Below are 27940 nucleotides of genomic sequence, written 5' to 3' on the forward strand. Positions count from 1 at the left end.
TCAAAACCAACAACACAAAGTATTTTATTCAACTAATTACTAGACAATGAAGTACTAAGAAGTATAACTTAACAGGCATTTACAACTTAAATATTATATCAAGGACTTACATGAAATCAAATTCTTCAACTATATCAGGGTTCTATATCAGAAAAAAGATCAGTACAAAATCACCGAAATATTTCACTCAAGGAATCTTCTCCGCTGTAAACACTTGAGAAGCCTGTTTTCTGGCCTTGAAAAAGAATTGAGAAGAAAGCAGCCTGTGAATTATAATCTAGAAATTAATTACATATGCTACGTTATCATTCTTTCAATTTAATTTATCATTTTATCTGTGCACACGTGTGTGCACACATGCACGGAGCTCAGAGCACACCTACAGAAGTCAGATCTCTTTATCCCAGGTGGACCCTGAGGTTAGTTTGTCAGGCTTGGCAGCAAGTACCTTTGACTGCTGAGCCATCTTGTCAACCCTGTAGTTTATAATTTTAATGCACAAAATAAAACCTGGATTTTTTTCCAAGATAACAATGAAAAGTCCTAGTGGAAAATTATGGCCTAAAATTTAAAAAATCAGTACTACATATTTTAAAAGTCAAGTCATAAAGAAACTTCTAGATAAAGAGAAAGTAGAATGAAACAGAATGTTATGCACTGTGTTACGACTGTGTCAAATGTGAAAATGCTAGCTCACAAAGAAATATAGATGGGAGGAGGTGTAAGGAACACCAGCGGACCAAAGAAGACGCGAAAAGGAAGACAGAGCAACGAGAAAAGAACCTTTGAAAAACTTAGCTACTTTGTTAGTACCCTAACCACGTCTCTTCAAAAATCCTTTAATCCCACCACTCAGGACGCAGAGGCAGGTGGATCTGTGAGTTCAAGGTGGGCTTGGTTTACCTAATGAGTTCCAGGATAGCAGAACTACAGAGTGCAACTCTGTCTCAAAAGCAAAACCAACAACAACAACATAACCCCCCTTATTTATTATGAGTTAGTATTCCAGCCTTGGGGTGAGGGAGAGTCAGCTTTCTTTCAGGGTACGGCCCCTGGTAGGCTGACCGTGTCCCCATGGCTGGTCTCGTACCCAGGACTATATGAGCACAAACTGGACTCTGTGGGTTATGAAGACAAAAGTGCAGGATGGTGGTGTGGTGGGAGTGGATCTGGAGGAGTTGGGGGAATAGAGGGAGGAAAACATCATCAGAATATATTATATACACATAGAAAATTCTCATAGAGTTAATAAAATACTAAAAGAAAAAAGGAAATTTCATTCACTGTGCTGCTTCCAAATTTGGGTTACAAACTAAAGCATATTAAACTAAGCTAAACTTAACCAATTTGGTTAAATCAAATTCAAAGTAGTGGGATAACATAATAAAAAACTAAGAATGTAGTGAGGCAAACTAACAACCATCATTAGATGTGAAAAGGAGCAAGGCATGGTATTAAATACCAACAATTCAGGAGGCTGAGGTAAGAGAATGAAGAGTTCACAGTTAACCTAGGCTACACAGTGAGTTCAAGACCAGCCTGGGCCACATGAAACCTTGTCTCAAAAGTTGGAAAAAAATTTTTTAAGTGAAAATAGGGTGCTAGAAAACTGGCTCAGTGGTTGAGAATGTCGTTCTTACAGAAGATGTAAGCTCAGTTCCCAGCACCCACACTGGGCAGCTCACGGCCTCCAGTGACTCTATCCACAGTGGCTCTAGTGCCATTGTCTGATGCCTTCTGATGCCATCTTATATTCTGGTATAACTCGAGTGTGGTATGCACACAGGCACACACACAAATAAAAAAATAAGATCTTTTTAAAATTGATGATATGGCTAATGGCTATAGTGGACATGTTTATTTATTTTTTAAGTAACCTTAATTAGAAGGTATTTATTCCTTCAACTAATAAGAGCTTAAACATCTAGACAGGTCTGGAATAAACAACTACTCAAAATATATTCACAGCAAGCATCTTATGGCAATCATAAGACAGTCTCAAGAACAGAAGAAGTTTTGAATGTCAACCTCTGTTTGTGGATAACAGTAAACAATTAGTAAAGTATCCTAACAACAGGGCCAGTGGAATAGCTCAGTGGGAAAGGTACTTCCTGCCAAACCAATAAACTGAATTTAAGGCCTGGGACTCACTCACATGGTAAAAGAAGAGAAACAACTTCTGAATGCTGTCCTCTTGCCTGCCTACACACACACGCACACGCACATGTTTAAAAATAATAAAAAATAAGCATAATTTAAAATTATGAATAAGGCGGGACATGGTGGTGTACACCTTTAATTTCAGCACTGCAAAGCAAAGGCAGGCCAGTCTCTGTGATTTCTGAGGACAGTCTGATCTATATAATGAGTCCCAGGTCAGCCACCTGTCTCAAAAAAAATTTTTTTCAAAAAAATTTTTTTCTTTTTGAAAAAAAAGAAAAAAAAATCAGAACCACGAGTGGGTTGATGGGGTGGGAGGGAAGCAGAAAAGGTGGCGGTGGTGAGAATAATCAGAATGCCTTGTATACATGTATGAAATATCAAAAAGAAAAGAAAAATAATTTAGTAAAACTTAGTAAAAAGTACCAGAACTTGGGCAAGAGAGATAGATGGCTAGATCTCTTCAAGAGGCATCAGAGAGCCGAGCGCTGATGAACTGCCCACACTGCAGGTCCGACTTTACCCCTCATTATAACATGGGAATGATAACCATTTACCTTACAGCGATGCTATGAACACTGATAGATGTAAAGCGCTCAGGATGCTGATAGTTCTTAAAGGCACAGCTACTGTCTAACAACCTCCTAGCCCCCAAGGAACAAAGTCAAAAGTAGAGAAGAGAAAAAAACATGTTTGGTATTCTAACAGCAACAGTGACCCACTTTCCAAAACCGGAAACATAAAAGCCAGCTAAGACGCTGTTCACCAGGAGCCCATGGCAACACCTGACCACCACTATACTCCCAAAAGTTACTGTGCACTGTAGGCAAGCATCGCGACATGTAAGAAGAATTCAAACGAACCCTAACTCTATCTGGCCAAGCTAGCAATAGGATTACAAAGGAGATGGCAACTGGGGATTAAAGACATTGCAAAGAAATCTTCTAAAGCATAATTAGATGGAGTAACCCAGCAAGCAACCCTGGCATTTCTATGTCAAGTTGAGCTGAGCTGAGCTAGCTCCTGTCTCAAACGTTACTCCTTTCCTTGACCCTGTTCTTTCCCCAGTCCCTCTCGAGCCCTGTTTCGTCTTTAGAGGGAACAAACCTGAGGTCCTCAAATAAGCACTCTTTCTAATTTTCTCATAAATTTCCAGACCTCAGGCTGGAGACGTGCTCGATGGTGGTGAGGACAGTGTGCTCTTGCAGGAGGCTACATCCAACAGCTCACAACCACCTGTGACTCCAGCTCCACGGGATCTAACTCCCTCTTCTGGCCTCCCTGAGGGCTACACTCCATGTACAATCTCACACACAGACATATACGAATGCATGCAATTAAAAATAAAATGAAAAACAACATCTTTACAATCTGGGATCTTATGCATTTTCTAGGATTGGTGTGCTACGATGTAGCTGCAGCTCACAACCTCAGTGGAAGTGTTCTAATGCCTACAAATTCTTCAGTAATTTGGAATTCATCACATAACTATAAAGGATAAAGGCAACAGTTATTCTAGAACTGATTATAATCAGAAGATAAAAGGATAAAATACAGCTTCAGAATCAAAATTTAATAAACAATAAGACCACCTGAGTTAGGTTATAGATTGTTTTTATAACACATTATTGCTCATGATCACTTACCTGACATCAAAAATTAAAATTATAAAATTAAATTTTTTATGAAGATGAGTTCAGCAACTAAAAGACATTTAGGTACCATCTAAATTTAAAAATGGCCATTCCCAAAATTCAGTGATGTTCAGACAAATGTATTTGTCATCTCATGAAATAGAATGAGTTGTGAGGAAAATAAAAGAGATAACACTGATTTTAACTAAAAATTTTAAGCCACTTCACCCAATACTGAGATACTTACAACTTTCTCCTCTGGGGAAAGAACGCCCTCTACTGCTACTATCTGGTACTGCTTATGTTTTAGATTTCCCACGGATTTCCGCAGCTGCCTGAGACTCCCAGCCTCTATGTCTTGTTTTAACAGTTTCTGCATTTCTCGGGAAGGACATCCAGGATCAAATATTAGTAAACACAATGTTCGGTTTTTTTTCTCTTCAATTCCAACAATTGTTCGACTGTGACCTAGTCAAAGTATAAGTAACAGTTAATATATTACATCTATACACAGTTATTACTACACACACACACACACACACACACACACACACACACACACACACTTGCAAGTTTAAATAAGTGCAGTCTAGAAAGGCTCAACATAGTGACAAGTTGGTAAAGAGGAAGAAGACAAGGGATGAATATGAGAGCAGTGAACCAGAAAGAGGCTGTGTTACCCAAGAACGTATTAGAACGACAAGCAGCTCTGACAACCGGTTACATCAGCCCCTCCCAGCCCGTCACCTCCACTATCACAATCCTGCCCTGCCCTTAAGCAACAGTCACTCTGCTATCTTAAAAGCGACATTTCTGTGTGATCTACTAACCCTGGTGCTGGAGATAGATAGGAGGTTTAGATGTACACACCACCTTTGGGTTCCCTTCCCGCTCTGAAGAATAATAGTTCAATATCCACTCAAATAAGCGAGGGTGTGTACCCGAAGGACCAGTTGGCTTGTGAAAATCAATAATGCGGCACCTAAACAATTGACAAAGCAGATAATTTAGAGACAATTTCTGCATAAATGTAATTATCCTAACCAAAAAGAAAAAAAAAAAAATCTTAATCCAGAACAAATTTATGTATCCATTACTTCCCTATGAAGAAAAAAGTAAATATAATTTTTACTCTTATTTAGAAAAACTATCATTTTGTGGGGAAAATAATTATTCCAATCCCCACTCATGCTAAGACTGATGAATGAGCTAAGCGTTACAAAGGTTTCCTAACATGGAAAGTCTCCCTGCACAGCAAATGAGGGTCTCGCTGGACTTTGAAAACCCACGTGCTAGAGTCTAGGACATAGTCACTTTTAGTCTACTGTCTCTATCCCTGATCATCAACTAGAGACCGACTTTGGAGTTGGTGAGGTGATGGTTCCATGGGGAAAAGTGTTTGCTCTGCAAGCCTGGTGAGCTGCATCCCTGGAACCCACATCAGGGAGGAGGGAACGGTCAACTCCACACACTTGTCTATGACCTCCACATGCACACTCCAACACACACATAATAACAAAAACTCAGGAACTTAGAGAAATCGCTCAGTGCTTAAAAGCACATACTACTCTTGCAGAAGACCCACATCTGGTCACAACTGGCTGTTAACTCCAGCTCTCGGGGATCCAAAGGCACCTGCACTCATGTGTACATATATACACACAGGCATATATACAGATAACTTAATAGTAAAATAGTAATTTTTAAGGCTTATTAAAAAAAAAAACTGACTCCTAGCAAAATTTTTTCTACCTAGCTAATTTATAACAGTGTAAACACAGAAATAGATCAGTAGGTTTTTGTAATTTTTTTTTGGTTGTGAGCCTAGCCTCTAACGGCTGAGCCATCTCTCCAGCCCGGTTTTTGTAATTTTTTTAAAAGAAAAAAAGAATCTGAATTCTGATTTTAATCCTCAGTCATTTCTGTACATTAAAAGTATTCTAAATACTTTCCAAAAATACATAAATAAATATAAAAATATTCTGAATACATTCAGTTTTCTTCAATTCCAGTTACAGACAATACTGGTGAAGAGCACAGAAAAATGTGTGAGAGTTCACACCTTCATATCCATGTATCTCCTGCTTGGCCTCAGACTATGGCGGTATACTTCTTTTAAATGGAGTCATCTTGAATAAATGAGGTTGTTGAAGTAGGCTCACTTCTATGTTACTCAAAAAATATTTTATAAAGTGTAACCAAAAGCATTTAATAGCTTGATTATTTTAAGTCCCAGCATAAGCAATGCATCCTTGTCTCTCACGGCAATGAAACCTCAAAAAATATTCAGAACTGTTAATGGTTTCCACCATAGTTTGTATGTGAAATGTCCCTTGTCGGCTCCTGTCAGACTTGGTCCTCAGCTGGTAGTGCTTTCTGGGAAAGTTGTGGACACTGCAGGAGGTGGAGGCTTGCTGGAGGAAGCAGATCACTGGAGGCAGGCCCTGAACCTTTACAGCAGGTTCCCATTTCCTGTTGAAGCTCTGCTTCCTGACTGCCAACGCAATGTGACAGCCAGTCTACTTTCTGCTCTATGCCTTCCCCATCTCCCCACCACGATGGACTGTATCTTTTGAAACGTGAGCCAAAATAAACCCTTTCTCACTTAAGTTGCTTTGGTCAGCATATTTTATCACAGCATGGAAAAAATAGCCAAGGTACTTAATTTTAGTCAATACTAAATTTAATGCTGGTAATTTGCAAATGAATACAATAATATTAACTGGAGTTAGCGGGTACATACTTTACTCTCAGTGAGGTCAGAAGTGTATAAATCTCACATGCTCCAATCCAGGCCTTTGTTCCCTGTAATTTGTTGTTAAGTTGACAGGCTCCCTGAGGATCAAAACCTTCCTTCCATGCATCTTCAATCATGGACTGAATTTTTGGAATACAAGGAATTGACATACCTGAAATTATTTAAGCAAACAAGTCACAAGGCCAGGTACTAATATGTTGAACAATAATATCACATAGTAACATATATTCTACTAAGAACCCACAAGAGTTTCTATGACACTTATTCATAATATCCTCTGTATATTATAAACTCAGATGATAACAGTATTTTACATACCTTTCAAGCAGTCACCATACACATCATTTTGCAGTAATGATGAAAGCAGCATCTGGAAGTTTCTATAACCACAACCCCAACCTTTGTCCCCAAAAGATGAGTGAAAGTGATCCACCGCTGTAGAGAGCCACACACACCTCACATCTGTGGCAGTGTTCTGATAATATCTATGGAGGGCTTCAATAATTCCTAAAATAGGAGAGATTCAGAATACTTAGGAAGATTTGTTATCACCATTACATGGCTGCTTACGTCTAACATCGGCCTCAAGCTCACAGAAAAATCCTACCAACTCCACTTTAAATTCATCTTCTCGCTGCTACAACCCTAGCTCATGTTCTCACTGTGCCCACAACCCAAGTCTTCTAGCACTAAAATAGCACTCGCTGCACTGAACTGAAGTTGTCTGCATCTTTAAGCTCTTCAACTGCAAAGCCCAGGACACAAAAGCCCCCCCACAGAGCGAAAACTCTTCTTGTCTTTCCATTTGTTACACGCACCACTGGAGCTTGTGAAGTCTCGTTAATCTGCTTCCACCTAAAGTACGTATCTCCTGAGAGCCTACAGCATCAGTACCAATCCTCAGCACATAAAGCTTACGCCAGGGTCCTCCATCTGACCTTCATTTTTTATTCTTCTTGACGTAATTTTGTTTGTGACCTCACAGTGAAATATCCTGCCTATGAGTTTTAATTTAACTTCAGTATTGTGCTTTGTGTAGATAACAGGATAGTAAGTGCTAACCAAAGAGAGATAAATGGGACAATATCCCTAGAAATATGGCCCTAGACTAGAGTGCTAGAGTTTGGTTAAGCAAGGTATTTGGACAAGTTTACATATGATTCTTCCTTTTAGAATATTCTTCTTCTATTTAGAATCCTAAAAAACCTGTAAGGACCAAACATCATCTTCAAGTTACCTTCTTCTGACTCTTAAAAACAATCAGTGCATTGATTTTTTTCATGACCCTACTTCTCCAGTCACACTTTGTCACAGAGGAACATTACAGTCCTTTGTGTTTGTTTTGTCTCCTTTAAAAACCCGAAGCTAATGGGCAGCGATGTGTTTTCTGTGGTTCATGCTTTCTCATGGTTATGTGGCATAAAAAAGGAAAAGTCATTATATGTATTTTATTTGAATGGAATACATCGAAATATGTCTAGGGAGATAAGTTTAAAAGAAAACAAGCCACGCGGTGGTGGCGCACGCCTTTAATCCCAGCACTCGGGAGGCAGAGCCAGATGGATCTCTGTGAGTTCGAGGCCAGCCTGGGCTACCAGGTGAGTCCCAGGAAAGGCGCAAAGCTACACAGAGAAACCCTGTCTCGAAAAAAAAAAAAAAAAAAAAAAAAGAAAACAATAAATCAAAACAGTCCTTTAACCAATAGCTGTAACTATGCCCACTATCATGGAGAGCCGAAATTAGATATCAATTTTAGAAAATATATACTTAAATAAGACTCACATTCAAGAAAAAGAAGGATGGAAATGACTTGTGACTGAGTATTGAGTTTACACATGGAGAAAAAAAATGATGAGGTGGCACGGAACAGGTACTCTCAGAACAGAAAGATAAATGTTGACTCAGATGAGATCAAGATTTAAGACTCCTTTAAGAATGAAAAGGGGAAAACCTAAAAGAATACGGTAATATATGTTCAAGCATACTCTGACATGCATATTACATATAAGACAGAATGGTAACTTTTCTCTTAGCAATGATATCATACAATCACATTATAACAAGTATTTTTTATCCCTAAATTTCCTTAGATGTTTTTTAAAAAAGCTACCTTTTGTTAAATTATATTTTATTGTTAAAAATAACAAGGCTGTGAATATGTAAAGGGGTATCAAATAGTGACTGCTCTAATAGACACTTGTATAATTAACAAAAAAATAAAAATCTTGGCCCTGAGGCTGGAAAGATGGTTCAGCAGAAAAGGACATTTGCTACTCTTGTAAAACACGTGAGTTCAGTTCCCAGTGCTCACACTGGGCAGCTCAAACACACTGTAACACAAACTCCAGGGGATCTGACACCTCCACAGGGACAACAGACTCAATAAATGGTACCAGAGAAACTAGTTCTGTCATATATAAGTGCTGGCAAATATAACATTGATCCTTCCATCCCCACCCTGACCCCTTAATAAACAAATACTAGGTAGATAAACATAAAAATATAGGGACTGTAGAACTGTCTCACGGCTACTCTTCCAGAGGACCCAGATTCAGTTCCTAGCACCCATGTAGTGGCTAAAACCATCAGTAACTCCACTTCTAAAGGATCTGATGCACAATTTTGGCCCACGTGGGCACCAGGCATCTAAGCAGTGCACAGATATACATGCAGCTGAAACTTCCACATCTGTACTATATTTTTAAAATAAAAATATAAATAGCATATTCAAAGGATCATAAGGAATGCACATTTGTGATCTTAAAGAAACCCTTTTACCTTATTAAGACAAACAGAACACACACAGTCAAGACAACAACTGACAGACCTGTGTGTGTTAACTCACTTCTGCAATCCTAGCACTTGGAAGGATGAGGCAGAGGTCTACTAAGAGTCTGAGGGTAGCCAGGGCTAACAAATGAGTTCCAGGTCAGCCTGTGCTACTGAGCCTCAAACTTCCCTCAAAAATACACGAGAAATGTGATTATATTCAAATTTAAAACTTCTACCTAAAGATCCATACACAGGTCTGGCACAGTGGTATGTGGCTTTAATCATAAAACTTGGGAGGCAGAAGTATATGGATCTCTGTGAGTTCAAGACCAGCTGACCTACAAAGCCAGGCTGCAGGACAACTTGGGCTATATAATAAAATCACGTCTTTAAAAATAAATAAATAAATCATTTATTTGTGTGTGTGTGTGTGTGTGTGTGTGTGTGTGTGTGTGTGTGTGTGTGTTTATCCATCCCCTAGATCTGGAGTTACAGATTGTGGTGAGCTACCATGTGGGTACTGGGAGTTGAACTGGGTTCTCTCTAAGAGCAACAAGTCCTCTAAACTACTGAGCCATCTCTCTAGCCCTGTGAGATCATGCCTTTAAAAACAAAAGACCTAGTCATGGGATTGCAACTGCCTCCATATAAACTGTGTTAGAACCTTAGCAAACACAAAGAAACATAAATGGGAAAAATAAAGCCACTCACTAGAAAAAGAGACACACCATCTTGAATAAGGCAGATCTGATTGTTAATACTAGCTAGCCCTACAGCTAGTGGACAGTGTAAGTCCCAGACAAGTTAGTTATACACACTGTAAATATCAAGTACATAAGAATATTCATTTGGGCCCAGAACAAACAATGTATACAATGCTTTTAGTATCCGAAAATGTAATGAGCAACAGGGTGGCCATGACACACGTGAGGCTATTGAGCATCTGAACTGTAGCTTATCTAACTGAAATGTGCTGTGAAGTAGTAAGTATAAAAAAATTGGAAGACTATACAAAGAGTGTAAAACATTTCAGTTAATAGTTCTTGTGAGATGAGCATGGTGACTATTACAATATGGAAAAACCCCTCTTCGTACTGACAATTTGTTGAAATCGTGCTGTAGATACTGGGTTTGAACTATTAGAAGGTGGGATTCAGACTTCTGACAGTTCAACTGGAGTTTTCTTAAACTTCACTGCAAAAGCAACATTGAGCAGAAATCATACTTTGACTGTTGAAGTATTCCTGAACTATGGGTAGGTACGTAGTAAGCTACTTTCCACAGAGTGCTTCCAGTCAGTCACTGCATTAGGAAGGCAACTGCAGAATGAACAGGGCATCTTGGGAAGCTACAGTGTCCAGTAGGTTAGGTATATACAAAACACAGTTTCAACTTGAAATGGATTTATCAATACATAATCTACCATAAACTGAAATGTTTCTATAATTTTATGGTTTTTTTCCCCTTCAATGTGGCTCTAAGAGATGTAAAATTCTGCAGGTGGCTTACATTATGTTTTTGTAATGTGTTCAAACAACCAATAATTTAAGCTAATGGTTCAGTGACATGACTACTTTGGGGTAACCAGGCACTTTTTGACTGGATTAAAGGTGTATCTACAAGAGCAAAGTCTGGCCTGGTGATGTAACCATTGTCAAAAGCAGGGAACTCACCAGCCCTAGTAGGAAAGCAAGTTTTGCCAAACTGACATGCTGTGCTATCGACCTGTCTTCTATATGTTTATATTTACATCCATAGATTAGTGTTTGGTAGTGGGTGTCAGTAACTAGGCAAAGAACTGAGGGAGAATAAATGACTATTTCCTCTTCAGTCCTAGATGGGATGTCGACATCAAGCCCTCCAAGGCTCAGCAAACATCAAGGAAGGGGAGACTGAGAAACAGAAGAGCTGTCTCCCAGGCATGGCAGGGTTGGGGGCTTTCCAACTAAGCAGCGGTGACTATCGCAACAGTACTGAGCTTGCCAACACCCTGTCACAGAGGAGAGAGGTGCTCACAAGGACCCACCCCTCTCTGAGGATTTACAGACATTAACCCATTGCTAGCTGGGAGCTCGTAAGGCCCCTCCCCTCCCTCAGAGCTATAGGAAGCTGATGTAATGTTACTGGGGGTAGAGAGTGGTGAAAACACACATCTTTTCCCTGACCCATGCTCTGTGTCAATAACCCTTCATCTATGCTCTTATTCGTAACCCTTACCCAGAACCAAGTAAACCTAACAAACAAATAAAAAAAACACATGGAGAACTATTAACCAAAGGCTGAGGGGCCCCCAACTGGATCAGGCCCTCTGAATGGATGAGACAGTTGATTGGCTTGATCTGTTTGGGAGGCATCTAGGCAGTGGTACCAGGTCCTGTGCTCATTGCATGAGTTGGCTGTTTGAAACCTGGGACTTATCCAGGGACGCTTGGCTCAATCTGGGAGGAGGGGACTGGACCTGCCTGGACTGAGTCTACCAGGTCGATCTCAGTCCTCAGGGGAGGCCTTGCTCTGGAGGAGGTGGGAATGAGGGGTGGGTTGGGGGGAAGGGGAGGGGGGCAGGAAGGGGGAGAACAAGGGAATCTGTGGCTGTTATGTAGAACTGAATAGTATTGTAAAATAAAATAAAATAATAATAATAATAAAAAAACACAGATGTGGGGAGGGGTCAAGGGGTCGTGGTGGACACAGGCTGGGAAAGGAATAAAGGGTACAGCAGGAGCAGGAGGACAAAAGGGGGTAATGGGGTGGTGGGGAATGTCACCAAAATATATTACATACCTGTATGAAAGTATCATAATGAAACATATTACATATAATTAATATATGCTAATAAAAATGTTTTTTAAAAACCCTAAAGGTTCATTCCCCATTGCTGTTAGTTAACACAATAGAAACTAAATTTTTTTTTTTTTTTTTTTTTTTTTTTGGTTTTTTCGAGACAGGGTTTCTCTGTGTAGCTTTGCGCCTTTCCTGGGATTCACTTGGTAGCCCAGGCTGGCCTCGAACTCAGAGATCCGCCTGGCTCTGCCTCCCAAGTGCTGGGATTAAAGGCGTGCGCCACCACCGCCCGGCGAAACTAAATTATTTTAAGTGACTTATTTACTATAAAAATAGAAGTTTAGTTTTAAACTTTTTGGAAAAAAACGTGTGAACATAACAATCTCACCTCAAACTATATAAATAAACTTTTGACTGAAAATTCAGCAAACCCAAGTGATAGATGCAGTGGTGTATGCAATATTAAACTGCAGCTTGGATTTTTAAGCACTCACCGGAAGTTTTTGTTTTTCCGTCATCAATACCAACAGCTATCGATTCCATCATGTCGGCTTTTCTGCTATGAAATTCAGAGGGATGCATTCTTCCCCTGCTGACTTCTCTCTCCATATGCCACAGCTGCTGTTGTCTGTAACCTCCAGAGTTATCCAAACCATACTGCCGCTATCGAACAGAAAAGCAAAGAACTTAGTTTTGTGTCCCCGTACTTCAACCAAACAGAAACTTACAACTGGTTTTTTAATTTTTGGAAATGTATATTCAAACAGTCTGGTTTATGAATTTTTCATACAAGTAACTGTAAAGATTTTTATGAAAATTAAACCATACTTCCATAACTTAATAATTAGATATTTCTCTGTAAGCATTTGTAGCTCTTATAAATAATTAGTTGCTTTCCTGGTAGTGTAGGAATGAAAGACCCATCTTTCTGCTAAAGGTCTTGTGAAAGGCAAAATTGTAAAGATACAGTTGGTGAAGGGACCAACCCTAATTCACAGAGTCCCATTTTACCCACAAATCACTCAATCATGCTACAGAGCAAATGGGCTGCGTTTGTGCAAAATGGACTGAGACTCAAACATATAAACTGCCTTTATGGATAAGCTTCCTGAGGTCCAAACAACTTACAAAGTTACACCTGTGTCACAGTTAATCTTTGATTATCAGGGTTGAAGGGACTTAAATTCACTATAGAAGCACTTTAGGGTATGTCTGTGAGTCTGTCTAGATTGAGCTAATAGAGACAGGAAACCCACCCTAAACATGACACCATCCCCTGTAATTCACAGACTGAATAAAAAGGATCAAGATGTTCGTTCATCTGTCCCTGCATCCTAGCTGTGAATGTCACGTGACCAGCAGTCACCCCTTCCTCACCCTGTTCATAGAAACCCTCCTTCCCTACGGTGCTTCTCATTAGTTATTTGAGCAAAGCACCAAGTGAGGTGTAGGAAAGCTGAAGGAGTGGGCGTCTACTGGAGTGAACAACCACAGAGTTCTCAGGCCTCCGGAACCTGTCTGAGGGAGACTGTGGAAGAGCTTGGAACTTCAGGCTCAAAAAGCCCTAGAATAGTGTAAGCAGGGCGTAAGGGGCCATTCTGATAGAATGGGAAGACCAGAATGCCAGGAAAAATGTAGAGTGCAGGACTGGCTCAGGAGGTTTCGGAGGCAGACTGGGCTAGAGGCCCTTCAGGGTATCTTCTGGCAAAGAATTCAGCTTCATCCTGCTTGGGTGCTAAGAACATCACTCAAGTTGAAGGAGTCATGAACCGGTAAGGAAATCTCAAGACAAGATAGCATTCAGACTGCACCATGATTACAGCTTATCCCTTATGTAGGTCTATAGTAGAGCACAGGGTAGAATAGAGCGCTGGAAATGTGAAGTGGTAAGGAAAAGGGTTAGCTCAAGGTTACAGACAAAACAGATATGAAAGCAGCTGCAGGTGAGAAAGCTCCGTGGGTAAAGACATTCGCTTCTGAAACCTGACTATCTGACTTCAAAACCTCACACCCAATGTTGGAAGGATAATCATCTCTCAGAAGTTTTCCTCTAACTTCCACATGCTTGCCATGGCATGTGTACACTCATACCCACAAATGACTTTTATTTTTTAAAGCAGCAGTTAATTGTTGTGGTGATCTGAATGAGAATGGCCGCATAGGCTCTACGTTTGAAGACTTGTTGAAGACTTGGTCCCCAGTTAGTGGAACCGTTTGGGAAGGATGAGGAGGTGTGGTCTTGTTGGAGTAGGGATGGCTTTGTTGAAGGAAGTGTCACTTGGGGTACACTTTCAGGCTTCAAAAGTCTATGGCAGGCCCAGGCTCTCCCTCTGCCTGCTGCCTGCTGATCTAGGTGAATTCCCAGCTCCCATTCTTAGTCTTCCTGCCTGCTGCCTACCACGATAATGGACTAACCCTCTGACACTGTAAACAAGACCCCAATTAGATGCTTTCTTTTATAAGAGTTGCCTTGGTATGTTGTCTCTTCACAGCAATACAATAATAACTAAGATAACTGTTAAAGAGACAAGCACATTAAGAGAGAAATGTGCCCTGACAACAGCAAAGATTCCTTACTTTTATCCACTAAAGGCTCTATCTAGTGAAAAGAAAGGCAATTCATTCCAAAGGAGAGGGCCTAAACTGAGAATGCCACTGAAGGGTTCCCTAATCAAAAACCATCATGCAGGAAAGTGTTTTCCCAAGGTTGACACTCAAGGTCAAATGCAACTATGTATGGTCCAAGGGGCCAGGCTCCATCCCAAGAAAGTAACAGAATTTGAGTGTTGTTGAAGTGGTACTGATTTTGCAGGCATGAATGATACGAGACTCACTGGGTCTTGCACCGTGGGTCTAGAGAGCCACTGAGGCCATGAGTGTGTGGCGGGGTCCTCCCACAGCAGAGACACAGCAAGGAGGCCCCAAGAGGTCAGTGAGTAAAGCTGTGAAGGTAAAGCATAGGTTGTAATAGAGATCCCAGGATGCTGGAGATGACAGATCCACAGGACATCTACTGAGGAAAGCTGTAGGCACAGAGTGAATGGTCCAAAAGAAAGGCTATTTGTGTTAGAGGCCACAGAGCTAGAGAGGCAGGACAACCCAAGCCCTCTGGAGCCCAGTGATTCCATCACGAGTCCCAGATGCCTAACGTGGAGCTGCAGGATTTGGTGCTTGGTCTGCTGGGCTGTGTTTTGCTTTGGTCTGATATTTCTTTTGCTATGTCCCCATTCTTCCTTTACGGAGACAGAACATCTATTCTCTACCATCCTATGGTAGAGGCATGAAACTTGTTTTGTAATATTAGAGAGGCTTACAGTTCAGAGATTGTGTGAGCCTCACAAAAGACTCTGTGCTTTGACTTTTGAACAGTACTGTGTTAGAGACTATGCAATCTTCTGAAGTAAAAATGAATGCATTGTACATTATTATGAGATAGCATGAAACTTTTTTTTTTTTTAATGTTATAGGAATTTCCAGTTAAGACAGTGCCTGAAGCCGGGCAGTGGTGGCACACGCTTTTAATCCCAGCACTCAGGAGGCAGAAGCAGGCGGATCTCTGTGAGTTCTAGGCCAGCCTGGTCTACAGAGCAAGATCCCATCCAGGACAGGCTCCAAGTCTATACAGAGAAACCCTGTCTCAAAAAAAAAAAAAAAAAAAAAAAAGAAAAGAAAAGAAAAAAAGATAGTGCCTCCTGAGTGTGCTAAGAGACTCTGTACTTACACTTTTGAATAATGTCATACATCCTGACATTATTAAAGACTATGGGGACTTCTGAGGTTGGACTGACGGATAGTCACAGGAGACAAGTGGTGGAAAACTATGGTTTAAGAATGATGTGTTTGGGTGTCAAGTTGACAAATGGCAGAGTTGCAGTGTTTTGACTGTCAACTTGAGGAGATTTAGAACCAGCAGGAAGAGCTGCTGGAATGACCCAGTGTGTGAAAGTGTTAACCAGGCCAGGCTGATGACCTGAATTAGATCTCTGAAACCCATAATGGAGGGAGAGAACTGATTCCCAAGGGTGTTCTCTGATTTCCACGTGTGCTTTATAGCATTGGGCACACGAACACACACACACACACACACACACACACACACACACACACACACACACACGTTAAAAACAAAAATCACCATGAAAACAACCCCGGGGAATGAATGTGAGAGAGCTTATAGAGTTGGTTAATTGAAGTGGGAAACCCATTTTGAATGTGTACTGCACCATCGTCCCATGGGTTGGGGTTCCAGACTGAATACAAAGGACAAAGTGAGCTGAGACCTGGAACCATTTTCTTGCTTCCTTAACTGTGGGTGCAGTGTGAGCATCCATTCCTCCTGCCATGTCTTGCTGCTCTAACAGACTGCATCCCCTCCAACTGCAAGGCTCCCTCCTTGTGCTGCTGCTTGTCAGGTGTCTGATCACAGCAACAAGTAACTAACACAGTAACAAAACTCTAAACATTAGGGACTTTCTCATTGCTGATACTCAAAAGGCACTGTACCCAAACAACAGGCCATGTTTTGAATACCTGTGTCCCAGACCAAGGTGCTGTTTGGGGAGGTTGTGGACATGTGGGAAGCTGTGCTTCCCTGGCAAAAGGAGGCCAGCAAGGAGCAGGCTCGGTTCCTGTCACATCTGGTCCACCGTCACGTGAACGGCCTTTCCATGTGTTTCCCACCATGACGGTTGGAAACTGTGGGTCATCCCTCCCTTAAATCGTTAATGTAGACAGCCATGGCTGCAGTGCTGTAGAACTAGTGGGTATGGCAAGAAAAGGACTTAGAAAAAACAACCCCTCTCATTCATCTGAATTCAGATATGAAAAGCAGTTTGCAAATGAAGAACTAGTGCATTGTGAGGTGGTCAAAATCCTAAGTTATAAATGAATAACTAATGAATTGTAAGGTGGTCAAAATCCTAAGTTAGATCTTCCAAAACTCAGTTCAAGGAAAAATAGTCATGAGTAGGATGTCTGAGAAAAAAAAAAAAGGCTTTCAGATGTATGTAAATCTGGGAACATTTTCAGATCTATTCACTCACAAACCCTTTATATTTATACTAGTCTATTAACACATACAAATGGCATTTAAAAACTCCACAAGCATTATCAGTACAAATAGCCATAGTCCACAAATTAGAAATGAAAAAGAAGAAACATGCATTAAAATTTTTAATGCATTAAAAATCCTCAGATGCTGCAAGTTTAATCCAATAGATACTACACTCACATAAGGAAAATGTGCCCTCAAACATCATAAAACACCAACCTCTGGACATTCATTAAATAAAAATGTCTGAAATTATGAGCTGCCATGTGGGTGCTGGGAACCAAACCTGGGTCCTCTAGAACAGTAGCCAGTGCTCTTAACCTCTGGGCCATCTCTCCAATCCAGAAATTGTGATCTTTAAGGGAATTTAAGACTAAGGAGAGATACACAATAATTTTAAGTAAACAGACAGGCGGATTCTTAGTACACTAAGAATCTGCCCCTCTTTTGCATAGTTTTACATGAACATTTTTCTACCTAATCTTCGTCTAATCTGGGGCAAATCACTAAACTCTTTATTTTGATTCTTCATTTAAACACAGGAAAGAAAGAAAAATGAAAACAACACACCCCTGTGTGTTTTCTGTGAACATTTTCACATATTTTATCTGAAATGATTATTCTAGTATCTGAACAGATGGTACACTGCTTTGTTTTGTTTGGGGGATTTTTTGGAGATGGGTCCCAGGCTGGCCTCAAACTCAAGAGATTCATTCATGTTCCTCTGTCTCCCTAACACTGGGACTAAAGGCATGTGCCACATAGTCAAGAATGGCTACAACTTATTTATTTATCTTTTAAATTTATTTGTGTGTGTGTGTGTGTGTGTGTGTGTGTGTGTGTGTGTGTGTGTGTGTGTGTGTGTGAAGGTAAGAAGAAGAAATGGGATCACCTGGAGCTGGAATTATAAGCAGTTATAATTCTACAACTCTTATAACTGTCCTCTGCTGGAGCAGCAAGCACTCCTTACTGCTCAGCCATCTCTCCAGCTTTGGAGAATAGCTACTTTTAAGTGCCCCAACCCCCCAACCCCGCCTCAACAAACTATAAAGTACACAGATAAAAGCAGTTTTTACATAACCTGGACAGGCTAGGTAGAAATCTTTTTGGCCGTGAATCTTATCCGTTAATGGTGGAGCTATATCTCCAGATATAGGTTGACGTCTCAAATGCTTATTTGGGAAATAAGAACTCTACTCAGTAAAACTGTTACTAATCTCTGTACCTGCAGCTTCTGGAACTCTTCCCTTTCTTGTCTTGATTCTTCAGATTTCCTCTTCCTGTCTTCCTCTTGCTGAAGCTGGTGAGCTAATTCTCGGTCACTAGAACACTGGACTGTGTCCATGCCTGTTAGAGGGTAACAACCAATATTCACTCAGTGCTCAGGTGGGAACAAGCACCTCTCATTAACTAACTGAGCTGATCTTCCTGACTACATTAGGAAGTGTTATCTGCTGAGAAAAAAAAAAGTTGAAAGGCTAAGTGACACTTTTCATTGATGCCTCTGAATACAACTAATGGAGATTCGTTTTTTAAAGAAATTATAAAGAGAGAAAGAAGAAAGTAATAAAGAATTACAAACTATATATTCACTACCTTCAACTATTTCATTATAGTTAGTTTTACCCAAACAAGATGAATAATTTTACAGCATAATGACTTGTTTACTCTCTCCCAGTGAAACTCAGATTCTTTTCTCAGTAGCTTCAGTATAGTGTCTTGTTTCTTAGATTTCTTTATTTTTTCAGGGTTCTCCAGTAAAACAGGACTGAGGGTAAGACAGAAACACCACACACAGGCACACAGACACAGAAACACGCGGAGTCAGAGTGAGACAAAGAAACAGAGACAGAGAGACAGAGAGAACATCATTAAATATCATGAGTCATGAGGGATTGGGTCACATGAAGATACAAGTGAAAAGTTCCTGATAGCAAGAGAGACAGAGAAGTCAGTAGTGAGATTCAGACCAAGTTGGAAATGCCAGAACCAGTTTGGAAAGGACAGAACCCAGTCTGAGGTCAAAGGTTCAAGATTTCTGGTAGGGATGCTCACAAGAGTCCCAGAGTCCAAGGACACACATGAACACATACACAATTTAAAAAAGAGAGAACATAAGACAAAATTTTATTTTATTTTATTTTATTTTTTTTTTTGGTTTTTGGTTTTTGTGTGTAGCTTTGCGCCTTTCCTGGAACTCGCTTTGGAGACCAGGCTGGCCTCGAACTCACAGAGATCCTCCTGGCTCTGTCTCCCGAGTGCTGGGATTAAAGGCGTGTGCCACCAGGCTGGCAAGACCAATTTTTAAAGTCATTATTAAACAGATAAGTAATTTTAGAAGCTGAGGCAACCAACTGAACATACATATTGAGACTTTTAGGTTACTGTTGTGTAACAGTTTCCTTGAGAGTGAAACATTTCATCATGCAGGGTAGCTCTTTAAGAAAAATAGCGTCAGGAAGTCCCTGAAACTGACCAGATTTGGTAGGTCCCTCCCTGCCGGAGTGAGCAACAAAAGCTGAGGGTCCCCCTCAGATGGAAGGGAGCCAAGCTGCAAAGATGTAAATAAGACGCAGACCAGACCAGCAGCCTGAAAAAGCAGCACCCAGCTGAGCTGTCTAGGAGAGGGTTAGACCCACTGCATCTCTTGGAAAGGGCACTCTCTAACCTGGTGAGCTGCCTGCAAGGTGTGTGCAGTGTACTCCAGCTTTTGTGAGCTATCCCACAGGACAGGGTGGGCCTTGGGGATGCAGCTGTCTTTCAGTCACTCCTGCTCTTGTAAGTGACTCCTCACCCATCCTCACGCTGAGCACCTCCAGTAAAACTCACTGACCCGCCACACTGAACGCTGGCCGCTTCAGTACCTTAGTCCATCATAGACAGGCTCCCTATCTGGGTAAGTAGACACGTGTGTTGTGAATTCCCCAGAAAAGTTTTGTCACACAATAGCTACAAGATTCACATGAATTCACGTAGTTTTTAAAAATTGGCAGCTTCTTAGTTCAAAAATTTTGCTGGCTAAATGCTAACTTCATTACTTCAAACCAATGAAAGAATGGCCTCACCTTGTCAATAAAAACTTCAAAATGGCAAACGATTTAAAAAGCATTATCTTCAATGGTGATCCCTCTACATGTCAAGTAAAACCTTGGTTTGAATGCTGTCTCCACAGACCATCCTTGACAACTTTTCTGTAAAACATCTTCAGAGAAAGCAGTGCAGCTCCATAAGAATTATGTAAAGCACAGACTCACTTTTAAACCGCATGGCTTGTTTCACTGTATCGTTAACCTAAAAGAAATGTGTATTCTAGGAAGTAGAAATTAAAATACTTTTAGACATAAACATACCTTGTTGAAAGCTGCTTTCTTCTAAATGCAAGTCTACATGTTCCTGGAGAATATGGTAATTTGTACAGACGAGTCCACACATGGGACAGTCATAGAACGGTTGATGGCAGCCTGGATTAGAGACACAGATAGGCTCATTTAATTTGTAGATCTTTTAAACTTTTCATCCCGCGCCAAGGACTATTTACAATCTCACAACTTTATCAGATGAGTAAAATGTTTTTGTACTTAACATTAAACATGTCACCAGGCATAGTGGTGCACACTTTTAATCATGGCACTAAGGAGGCAGAGGCAATCAGACTTCTGTAGGTTAAAGCCTGCTTGGTTCACACATCAATTTCCAGGCCAGCCAAGGCTATACAGTGAGACCCTGCCTCAATAAATAAACAAACAAACGAACCAAACATATCAAAGACTTTCTACTACTTTCTAACATTATTGTAAAAATAAAAGCTCTTTTATAGCTGTATTTAAAAGCTACTTTTCTGGGGGCCAGTGAGATGGGTCAGTAGATCAAGGTGCTAGCCACCAAGCCTGACGACCTGAGCTTGGTATCTGGGACCCACACGGTGAACTAACTTCTAAAATGTCATCCCTTGACCTCCACACATGTGCTATGACAAAATACAAGATACACAAACTAAAGATATGCTACTTTAAAATGAGTATTTGTATTAATTTTAGAATATTGTTTGAACACTGGTGGTGCTTATGTCAGCCATGGATAAGTCTACTGGACGGTGACAGCTAATCTGTAAGACTTGGATTTTTGGTTATGAAACAGAGCGTACAGGGATGTGAGTATGGCACAATGGGTTAAATAATGAAGTAAGTGCTTATCTGGTTCTAGAGACAAAATGAGAGATTGATAACAGTACAGAGCTCTCTTACTACTCTATAGAGAATTGCTGTGGGACGGTCTGTATGTCAAATTGCTCTGATTGGTCAATAAATAAAACACTGGTTGGCCAGTGGCCAGGCAGGAAGTAGGTGGGACAAGGAGAGAGGAGAATTCTGGGAAGCGGAAGGCTGAGGCAGAGAGACACTGCAGCCGCCGCCATGACCAGCAGCATGTGAAGACGCCGGTAAGCCACCAGCCACGTGGCAAGGTATAGATTTATGGAAATGGATTAATTTAAGATAAAAGAACAGTTAGCAAGAAGCCTGCCACGGCCATACAGTTTGTAAGCAATATAAGTCTCTGTGTTTACTTGGTTGGGTCTGAGCGGCTGTGGGACTGGAGGGTGACAAAGATTTGTCCTGACTGTGGGCAAAGCAGGAAAACTCTAGCTACAGAGAATAATATAAGAAAATAACGAACATTCACATCTGTGGTTGAACCAAGCCAAACCAAAACCAAGTGGGTATGAATCTGGAGGGTTTGAGTGCTAACTTCCCAGTATTCACCATGAAAGTGGTCAGCTACTGAGCTCAGGTGTCCAGCACAAAGCTCAGCAGAGAAGTCATCCTGCCTACTTGGGAACAGGAAATTAAAGAGATGACTCCAACAGGCCAGGACAGACAGAAGTATCGAAGCAGGACTAAAGCCTAGCTCTGACAGGTGGAGAAGAGGGGCTCAGAGTTATAGCCATACACAGAGAGAAAGCAGTGAGCAATTTATACACGTAGGATCTGGTCTGACATAGAAGCAAAACTGCCATGATGAAGAGAACATACAACTTCTTCAATGGGGATGGATAATAGTATAGGAAACTTTCATAATAGACTAAAATATTAATTTTAAAACACAGGTACTTGGGAAGCTGAGGCAAGAGATTCAGATTTCAGTACCAGCTTGAGCTATACAGTTACACTGTAATTCTAAATTAATTTAATAAAAGTAAAAAGCAAGAAAGCTAATCATATCTACTAAATATAACAGTGTGGGTGTGCTTTTACTTAGCAATTGCATCTTTAGGAATTTATTTTAAAAAATAAATGACAAAAATACCAATAAGTATAAATAGATGTTGACAACACATATTATTGCTCAAAATGTAATTTAATGCATCGCACACAAACGCACGTACACAAATGCGTTTGTGTACACACACACACAAGCAAGCCCACAAAACAAAACCCAAAAATCTACAACCTGAAGAAATCCCCTTAGGATTTTTAACGCTGTTTTTGGCCTCAGACTCAGACCTGCCTCTGCCTCCCAAGTGCTGGGATTAAAGGTGTGCACCACCACCACCTGGCAATCATCAGCATCTTAACATTAACTCCTGCCTCATTCACAGATGTCTATATAGTGGTTCTCAAACTATGGGTCAAGACCCCCTTGGGAGTTGCATTATCAAATATCTTGCATATCATATATTTACATTTTGGCTCAAAACAGCAGCAAAATTACAGTTATGAAGTAGCACACAAAGTAATTTTATGGTTGGCGGTCACCACAACATGAGGAACTATATTAAAGAGTTAGGAAGGTTTACCACCAGAAATCTTAGTCTCATGCATGGGTCAGCCATCACTATTCATGGACTCCTGGAAGGCTGACAGAGCACCAACACTAGCAATGACTCAATTCTAATCAGCCAGCATCTGGGTCTTCGTGGTCCTTAACCACTGGCACTCTTTTCAATTACGCAGATGAAAGCTATCAACCTTTCTCATTCCCACCTCCTCCTGCCTCAAGCCACAGAAATCATAGCATGCCACCAGCCGGCCAGCGGTTCTGTCGCCCCAAGTGTTCTCTGGACATTCACTTCATTTTTTGTATTAACCGGTTATTAATGAGAATGGTGGGCCTCGTTCTCTAACAAAAGGGCTTTCTATTCCAAGGTCCTATGTTGTTCGAATCTTAAATGGTCTTTAAATAAAAAACCCGGAGCCAGATATTGGGGTGAAAGCTGAAAGATCAGAGAAGCAGAGCAAACCACAGCCAACCTCACCTCGCCAACTCCTCAGCCGATCCTGTTTCCAGGAATCCCCAGACTGAAAGCCTCTGAGTCCTCACCCCAAAGGGTCTCAGATGAACTGCTTTAGTTCCTGCTTCCTCTCACCTTATATACCTTTCTCTGCCCTGCCGCTACTTCCTGGGATTGAAGGCATGTGTGCTTCCCAGTACTGGGATTAAAAGTGTGTGCCACCACTGCCTGGCTCTGTTTCCAGTGTGGCCTTGAACTCAAGAGATCCAGATGGAGCTCTGCCTCTGAGTGATGTGATTAAGGGTGTGTGCCACCACTGTCTGGCCTCTATGTCTAATCTAGTGGCTGGTTTATTAGGGTATACAATATAATCACCACAGTCCTAGAAGTGGAAAACACGTCTCCTCCGCTCCCTTTCAAACCAGTGTTTTTTCCTTCTTCAAAAGCTGCACTGCTTTGCCAGTCTGTTTCCAGACTATAGAACTATAAACTTTCAGTAGCTAATCTTTTCTTAAGCAATAACTACTCAGTTTCATTTTCTGAAAATGTCAGCCCTACACGAGTATCTTACCCTGCCTCTTAACTTCAGTATGAACAGGAGTGGGCCCTGATCTTCACCCGGACTAATCTTTTCCTTTACTCCAGTTTAGCCCCACAACAGCATAACTGACATCCTTGTTATCAACACGACCAGTATCTGCTAATGTCTGAAGTCTTCTCAGATGTCCCTCTTCTACTTACCTCTCCTTCTATCTCACTGCTTTTACTTCTGTTCTACTAATGACAACTGGGCTCTTTCTCACTCACAGCCATACTTCCTAGGTAAGAATCAGTGCACCGACACATTGATAATGGGTCTATAAATTTGCAAAAGTGAATTAAATAAAAGAACACGAACAGTGAAGAAAGTGAGATGTCTTTATGGAGGGATAGAGTGATGACCTGGATTAATGTGAACATGGACTAGGACTTAACATCAAACAACAGTTCAACATAATTTTCATAGAATTTAATAAAATGGTCCTAAAAATTAAGCAAATAAATAAGTAACGAAGGGTTGGAGAGATGCCTCAGCAGTTAAGAGCACTTGTTGCTCTTCCAAAAGAGCAAGAGTCAGTCCCCAGCAACCACATTGGGGAGCTCAAAACCAGTTATAACTCTAGTTCCCTCTTCTGGACTCCAGAGGCACCTGCACATGGACACACAGACACATATACACAGAGACACATATACATACAGAGAGAGAGACAGACAGACAGACACAGACACACACAATAATAAAAATCTTAAAAATAAAATGAGAATGCCTAAGGAAATAATGAAAAGAACTGTCCTCTCTGATATCAATGACAGGTTACAAAATGATAGTTATTGACGTAGTCGTGTAGTAAGGAATAGCTAAGCAAGTAGGAGCTGGAAGACCAGAAATGGACTCATACAGATAGAATAACTTAAAAATTATTATGAATCACTATAGGAAAGTTTTAGATTCCAAACTCTCACAATATACACTAGTACACACAACATATACACAATTCAAATGAAATAAAAGTGTGAGAAATGAGAATATAAGTGGACACCTTTATTATCTCAGAGTGAAAAAAATACCACTGTAGGAAACAGATGGAAAGCAAACACATCTAAAATGTAAATCCTGCAAAAATTAATGGCTAAGCCATAGGGGTGGACAACAGATTAAGTCAAGGATTACTACCGAGAATATATTTTCAAGGCAACTAAATAAGTCGGAAATTTAATCTTAAAAGCACATTTGTAACAGTGAACAAGCCAACTTGATACCACAGATTAAAGTGAGACTACTGTTTTTATAACAATTTAAGTAAGTTGAACACTTTACCTTCTAATGGAGGTTCTAAGAGATTGGCATGCTTTGTCTTCACATGTATCTCCATATCTTGACTACGCCCCTCTATTTTTCCACAAAATGGACATTCGGGGAGACTGTATGTTGTCCCATAAATTGGTCCTTGTACCACAGACAATCCAGACTGCTTCTCTGGGCTTTTCGGGGACTTTCTAGATTCGGTTAAGCTCTCTGTATGAAAAGCTTCATGTTTTAAAATCCCATCTCTAGGAAGGCTTTGAGGTGAGTATTTTGGAAAATTGGACGCAGTGGCTGAATGAATACCTGAACTCACTTCCATTGCACTCTGCAGGGTGGTACTCTTACTGTCTGGATTTTCATACTGTCTTGCATGGAGCTTCTCAAAGTTTCTGTCTGGCGTATTCTGCTCAAAATGAGCAGTTTCAATATGAAAACACATTTCATCGTAGTTCACGCCTGACAACTTGCAAAACGGACATATAACTTCGTTTTCCATGTGAACAACGAGGTGGGCCTTCATATCTGGTTCTGAGGTCACGGTTTCTCCACATATGTCACAGGAGAGCATGGCGGGGACATGCACCTAGACATGAAACAAAGTCCTAAGTCTGACAGGAAGAGCTGAAGAAAAGCACATTTCATAAAATGACTTGGGACTCTTGGAGTGTTTGGAGCTGTATTTAGCTTTAGCAAAGAATACTTATCATTCCTTAAATGTACACAGTTACTTATAAGTCTCAACCAAAACCTCACTACAGGTTAAGCATCTCTGATGCAAAAATCCAAACTCCAAGTGCTCCAAAATCCAAAATTTCTGAGCTCTGACACAACATCACAAGTGGATCTAGGCCTGATCGCATGTGAGGGATGACAGTCAAAACACAGGCATGCTGAAAATATAAATATACATGTATAAACAAATATACATGAAAACACGAGATATACATGACACATACGTAAATTTTGTGTTTAGCCTTGTGTTTCCAAAATTTTAGGAAAAAGATATTTATTCAACCTGCGCCTGAATTTCAAGATATCAAAGGTAATAGTAAAATTTAAAAAAATGAATAAAACATTTCAATAGGGCATGGTGATGCACGTCTTTAATCCCCGCACTCCCAAGGCAGAGGCAGGTGGACCTCTCTTCTTAGAGACCAGCCTGGTCTACACAGTGAGAGTTCCAAACCAGTCAGCGTTGCATAGTGAGACTCCATCTCACACAACAAAAACTCAAAAGTGTTTGGTCCAAGAAGTAGCAAAAAAGTACATTTATTTATTAGTTTGTCCATGCAAGATAAGGTTAAAAGAAAACAACAGTCTACTACTGATCAACATACTTACTTGCACGCTGTATTATGAGCAGGGTAAATGCACCTTAGTAACATTTCAGAGCTTTACATATGGCAAACTGAACACTACTGCTACCGTTCTACATGTATCACTTTACATACATGGAAACCCTGGATCAGACAGGTCACGAAAGCCAGAAAGTAATGGAAGGCAAACACACACTGCAGAGTCCAAAGGTAAAAGCTGGAAGGCTGTGGGAAAACAGCACTTACTCCCCGGATCTAGCAAACTGGGTTACAGACGCTGGTTTCATTATGTTAGCTAACAGCTCAGTCCTCTGAAGTCCTCTGGAGTCCAACGCGTCCCGAGACTTTGGATTTGATGGGCTAATGGAATGCTGACTACTTATAGGAAGGTGTCTAAAAAAAGCCAAACCAAACAAACCTTTTCAAGCAATCACACCACTTTTCCTAACCAGACGATCACCTAGCTGTCAAGTATTTAATCCCAGAACAGAAAAAGAAGGACAATCATCCCCTTCATCTAAATTCAGCTTTACAAATCTCTACATTTTTCTCTTTTTCTCTCCAGACAAGGAAAAATAAGTGTCTGATTCTAGAAGGAAGTCAGTTCTCTGGGCACCCAGTTTCGTTTCTTACAGAGGCTGGGGCACGCCAGATAAAGGATACGCTGGGAGGGAGCTAGGCCCAGGCTGGCGGAGGGCTAGCCTGGGTTACTCGGTGGCGAAGGCGGTCAGGCCCGAATCTGACAAAGTTCTGCGCCAACGTCCCACCGGGCTCAGGGAACCGGATCTGCGGCTCCCCAGGGCGGGCCTGTGGACGGGGACCCGCGGCTGCACCGCCGCCCCTCCCCGCCGCCGGAGCCACCGCTGCCCGGCGCCGCGGCCCGCACAGCCCGCCCGAGCGCCGCGGGCCCGGCCTCCCGGGACTCCGCCCCACCGCGAACCGACAGGGACCCCGGGCCTGCGAGAGCCCCCCGCAGTACCGCATGCACAACAGCCCTGCCTCCGTCGCCGGGAAGGAGATCCCAGCATGCCCCTCTGCAGATCTGTCTGCGTGGCGATGCATTCTGGGACCCGCGGTGAGGTTTTTTTTTTTTTTTGCATCCTCTGCTAGAGCATCCCTGGTCCCTCCCAGCCTCCCGCCGCAGTTTCCACGGCTGATTTGCTAAAAAGAAAAACTAGGTTCAGAGATTTTTGAAATCTGAGTAAATGGATACGTCGGAAACACGTGTTTCTATTTACATATCGTCTAGTGTCAGCCTCTCAATTATGCTCTGCAGGCTAATTAAGGCAGGTTCCTTGTAGTGACAGTCTCCCCAGAGTTCCCACAAGAAGTGTTGTTTGTACCTGGAGGCTCCCTGCTAACTAAAATACACAAAACACAGGATAGTCTGCTGA

The 27940-nt window shown here is 41.2% G+C and overlaps 2 protein-coding genes across 9 annotated transcripts in view; one reads left to right on the forward strand and one right to left on the reverse strand.

The window, feature by feature from the left end:
- On the reverse strand, positions 1 to 27695 carry Zup1 (zinc finger containing ubiquitin peptidase 1). 8 transcript variants are annotated; one of them, XM_042262072.2, is made up of 11 exons: positions 27526 to 27695; positions 26793 to 26939; positions 25243 to 25813; positions 20506 to 20616; positions 18381 to 18502; positions 12600 to 12768; positions 6871 to 7059; positions 6538 to 6703; positions 4625 to 4776; positions 4042 to 4262; positions 1 to 235 (listed from the first exon to the last, which is right to left on the reverse strand). In XM_042262072.2, exons 3-11 carry the CDS (start codon positions 25796 to 25798, stop codon positions 188 to 190), a joined length of 1734 nt encoding a protein of 577 aa, XP_042118006.2. In that variant the 5' UTR covers positions 25799 to 25813; positions 26793 to 26939; positions 27526 to 27695; the 3' UTR covers positions 1 to 187. The 8 variants fall into 8 exon arrangements, with proteins under 8 accessions (XP_042118006.2, XP_076408579.1, XP_042118007.2 ...); XM_076552464.1 differs by having other exon boundaries at positions 26572 to 26939; positions 27526 to 27611; XM_042262073.2 differs by lacking the exon at positions 27526 to 27695 and adding an exon at positions 27180 to 27399.
- Positions 13739 to 27940, forward strand: part of Kpna5 (karyopherin subunit alpha 5) — a 68588-nt gene continuing 54386 nt past the window's right edge. The window contains exon 1 of the mRNA XM_076552466.1: positions 13739 to 13877. The gene's annotated coding sequence lies outside the window, so the exon portion shown is untranslated. The remainder of the gene's footprint in view (positions 13878 to 27940) is intronic.

The sequence above is a fragment of the Peromyscus maniculatus genome, chromosome 16 (assembly GCF_049852395.1).
Source record: "Peromyscus maniculatus bairdii isolate BWxNUB_F1_BW_parent chromosome 16, HU_Pman_BW_mat_3.1, whole genome shotgun sequence".
NCBI lineage: Eukaryota > Metazoa > Chordata > Mammalia > Rodentia > Cricetidae > Peromyscus > Peromyscus maniculatus.

Bases quoted from the DNA above. Each gene is read 5' to 3' on its own strand.
- Zup1 (XM_042262072.2), bottom strand. From the start codon at position 25,798: ATGCTCTCCTGTGACATATGTGGAGAAACCGTGACCTCAGAACCAGAT. The intron at 6,704-6,870 runs GTATGTAAAATA...AAATAATTTCAG, and splicing joins GTATGGTGACTGCTTGAAAG to GTATGTCAATTCCTTGTATT. The intron at 4,777-6,537 runs GTATGTACCCGC...TCAATTGTTTAG, and splicing joins CTGACCTCACTGAGAGTAAA to GTGCCGCATTATTGATTTTC.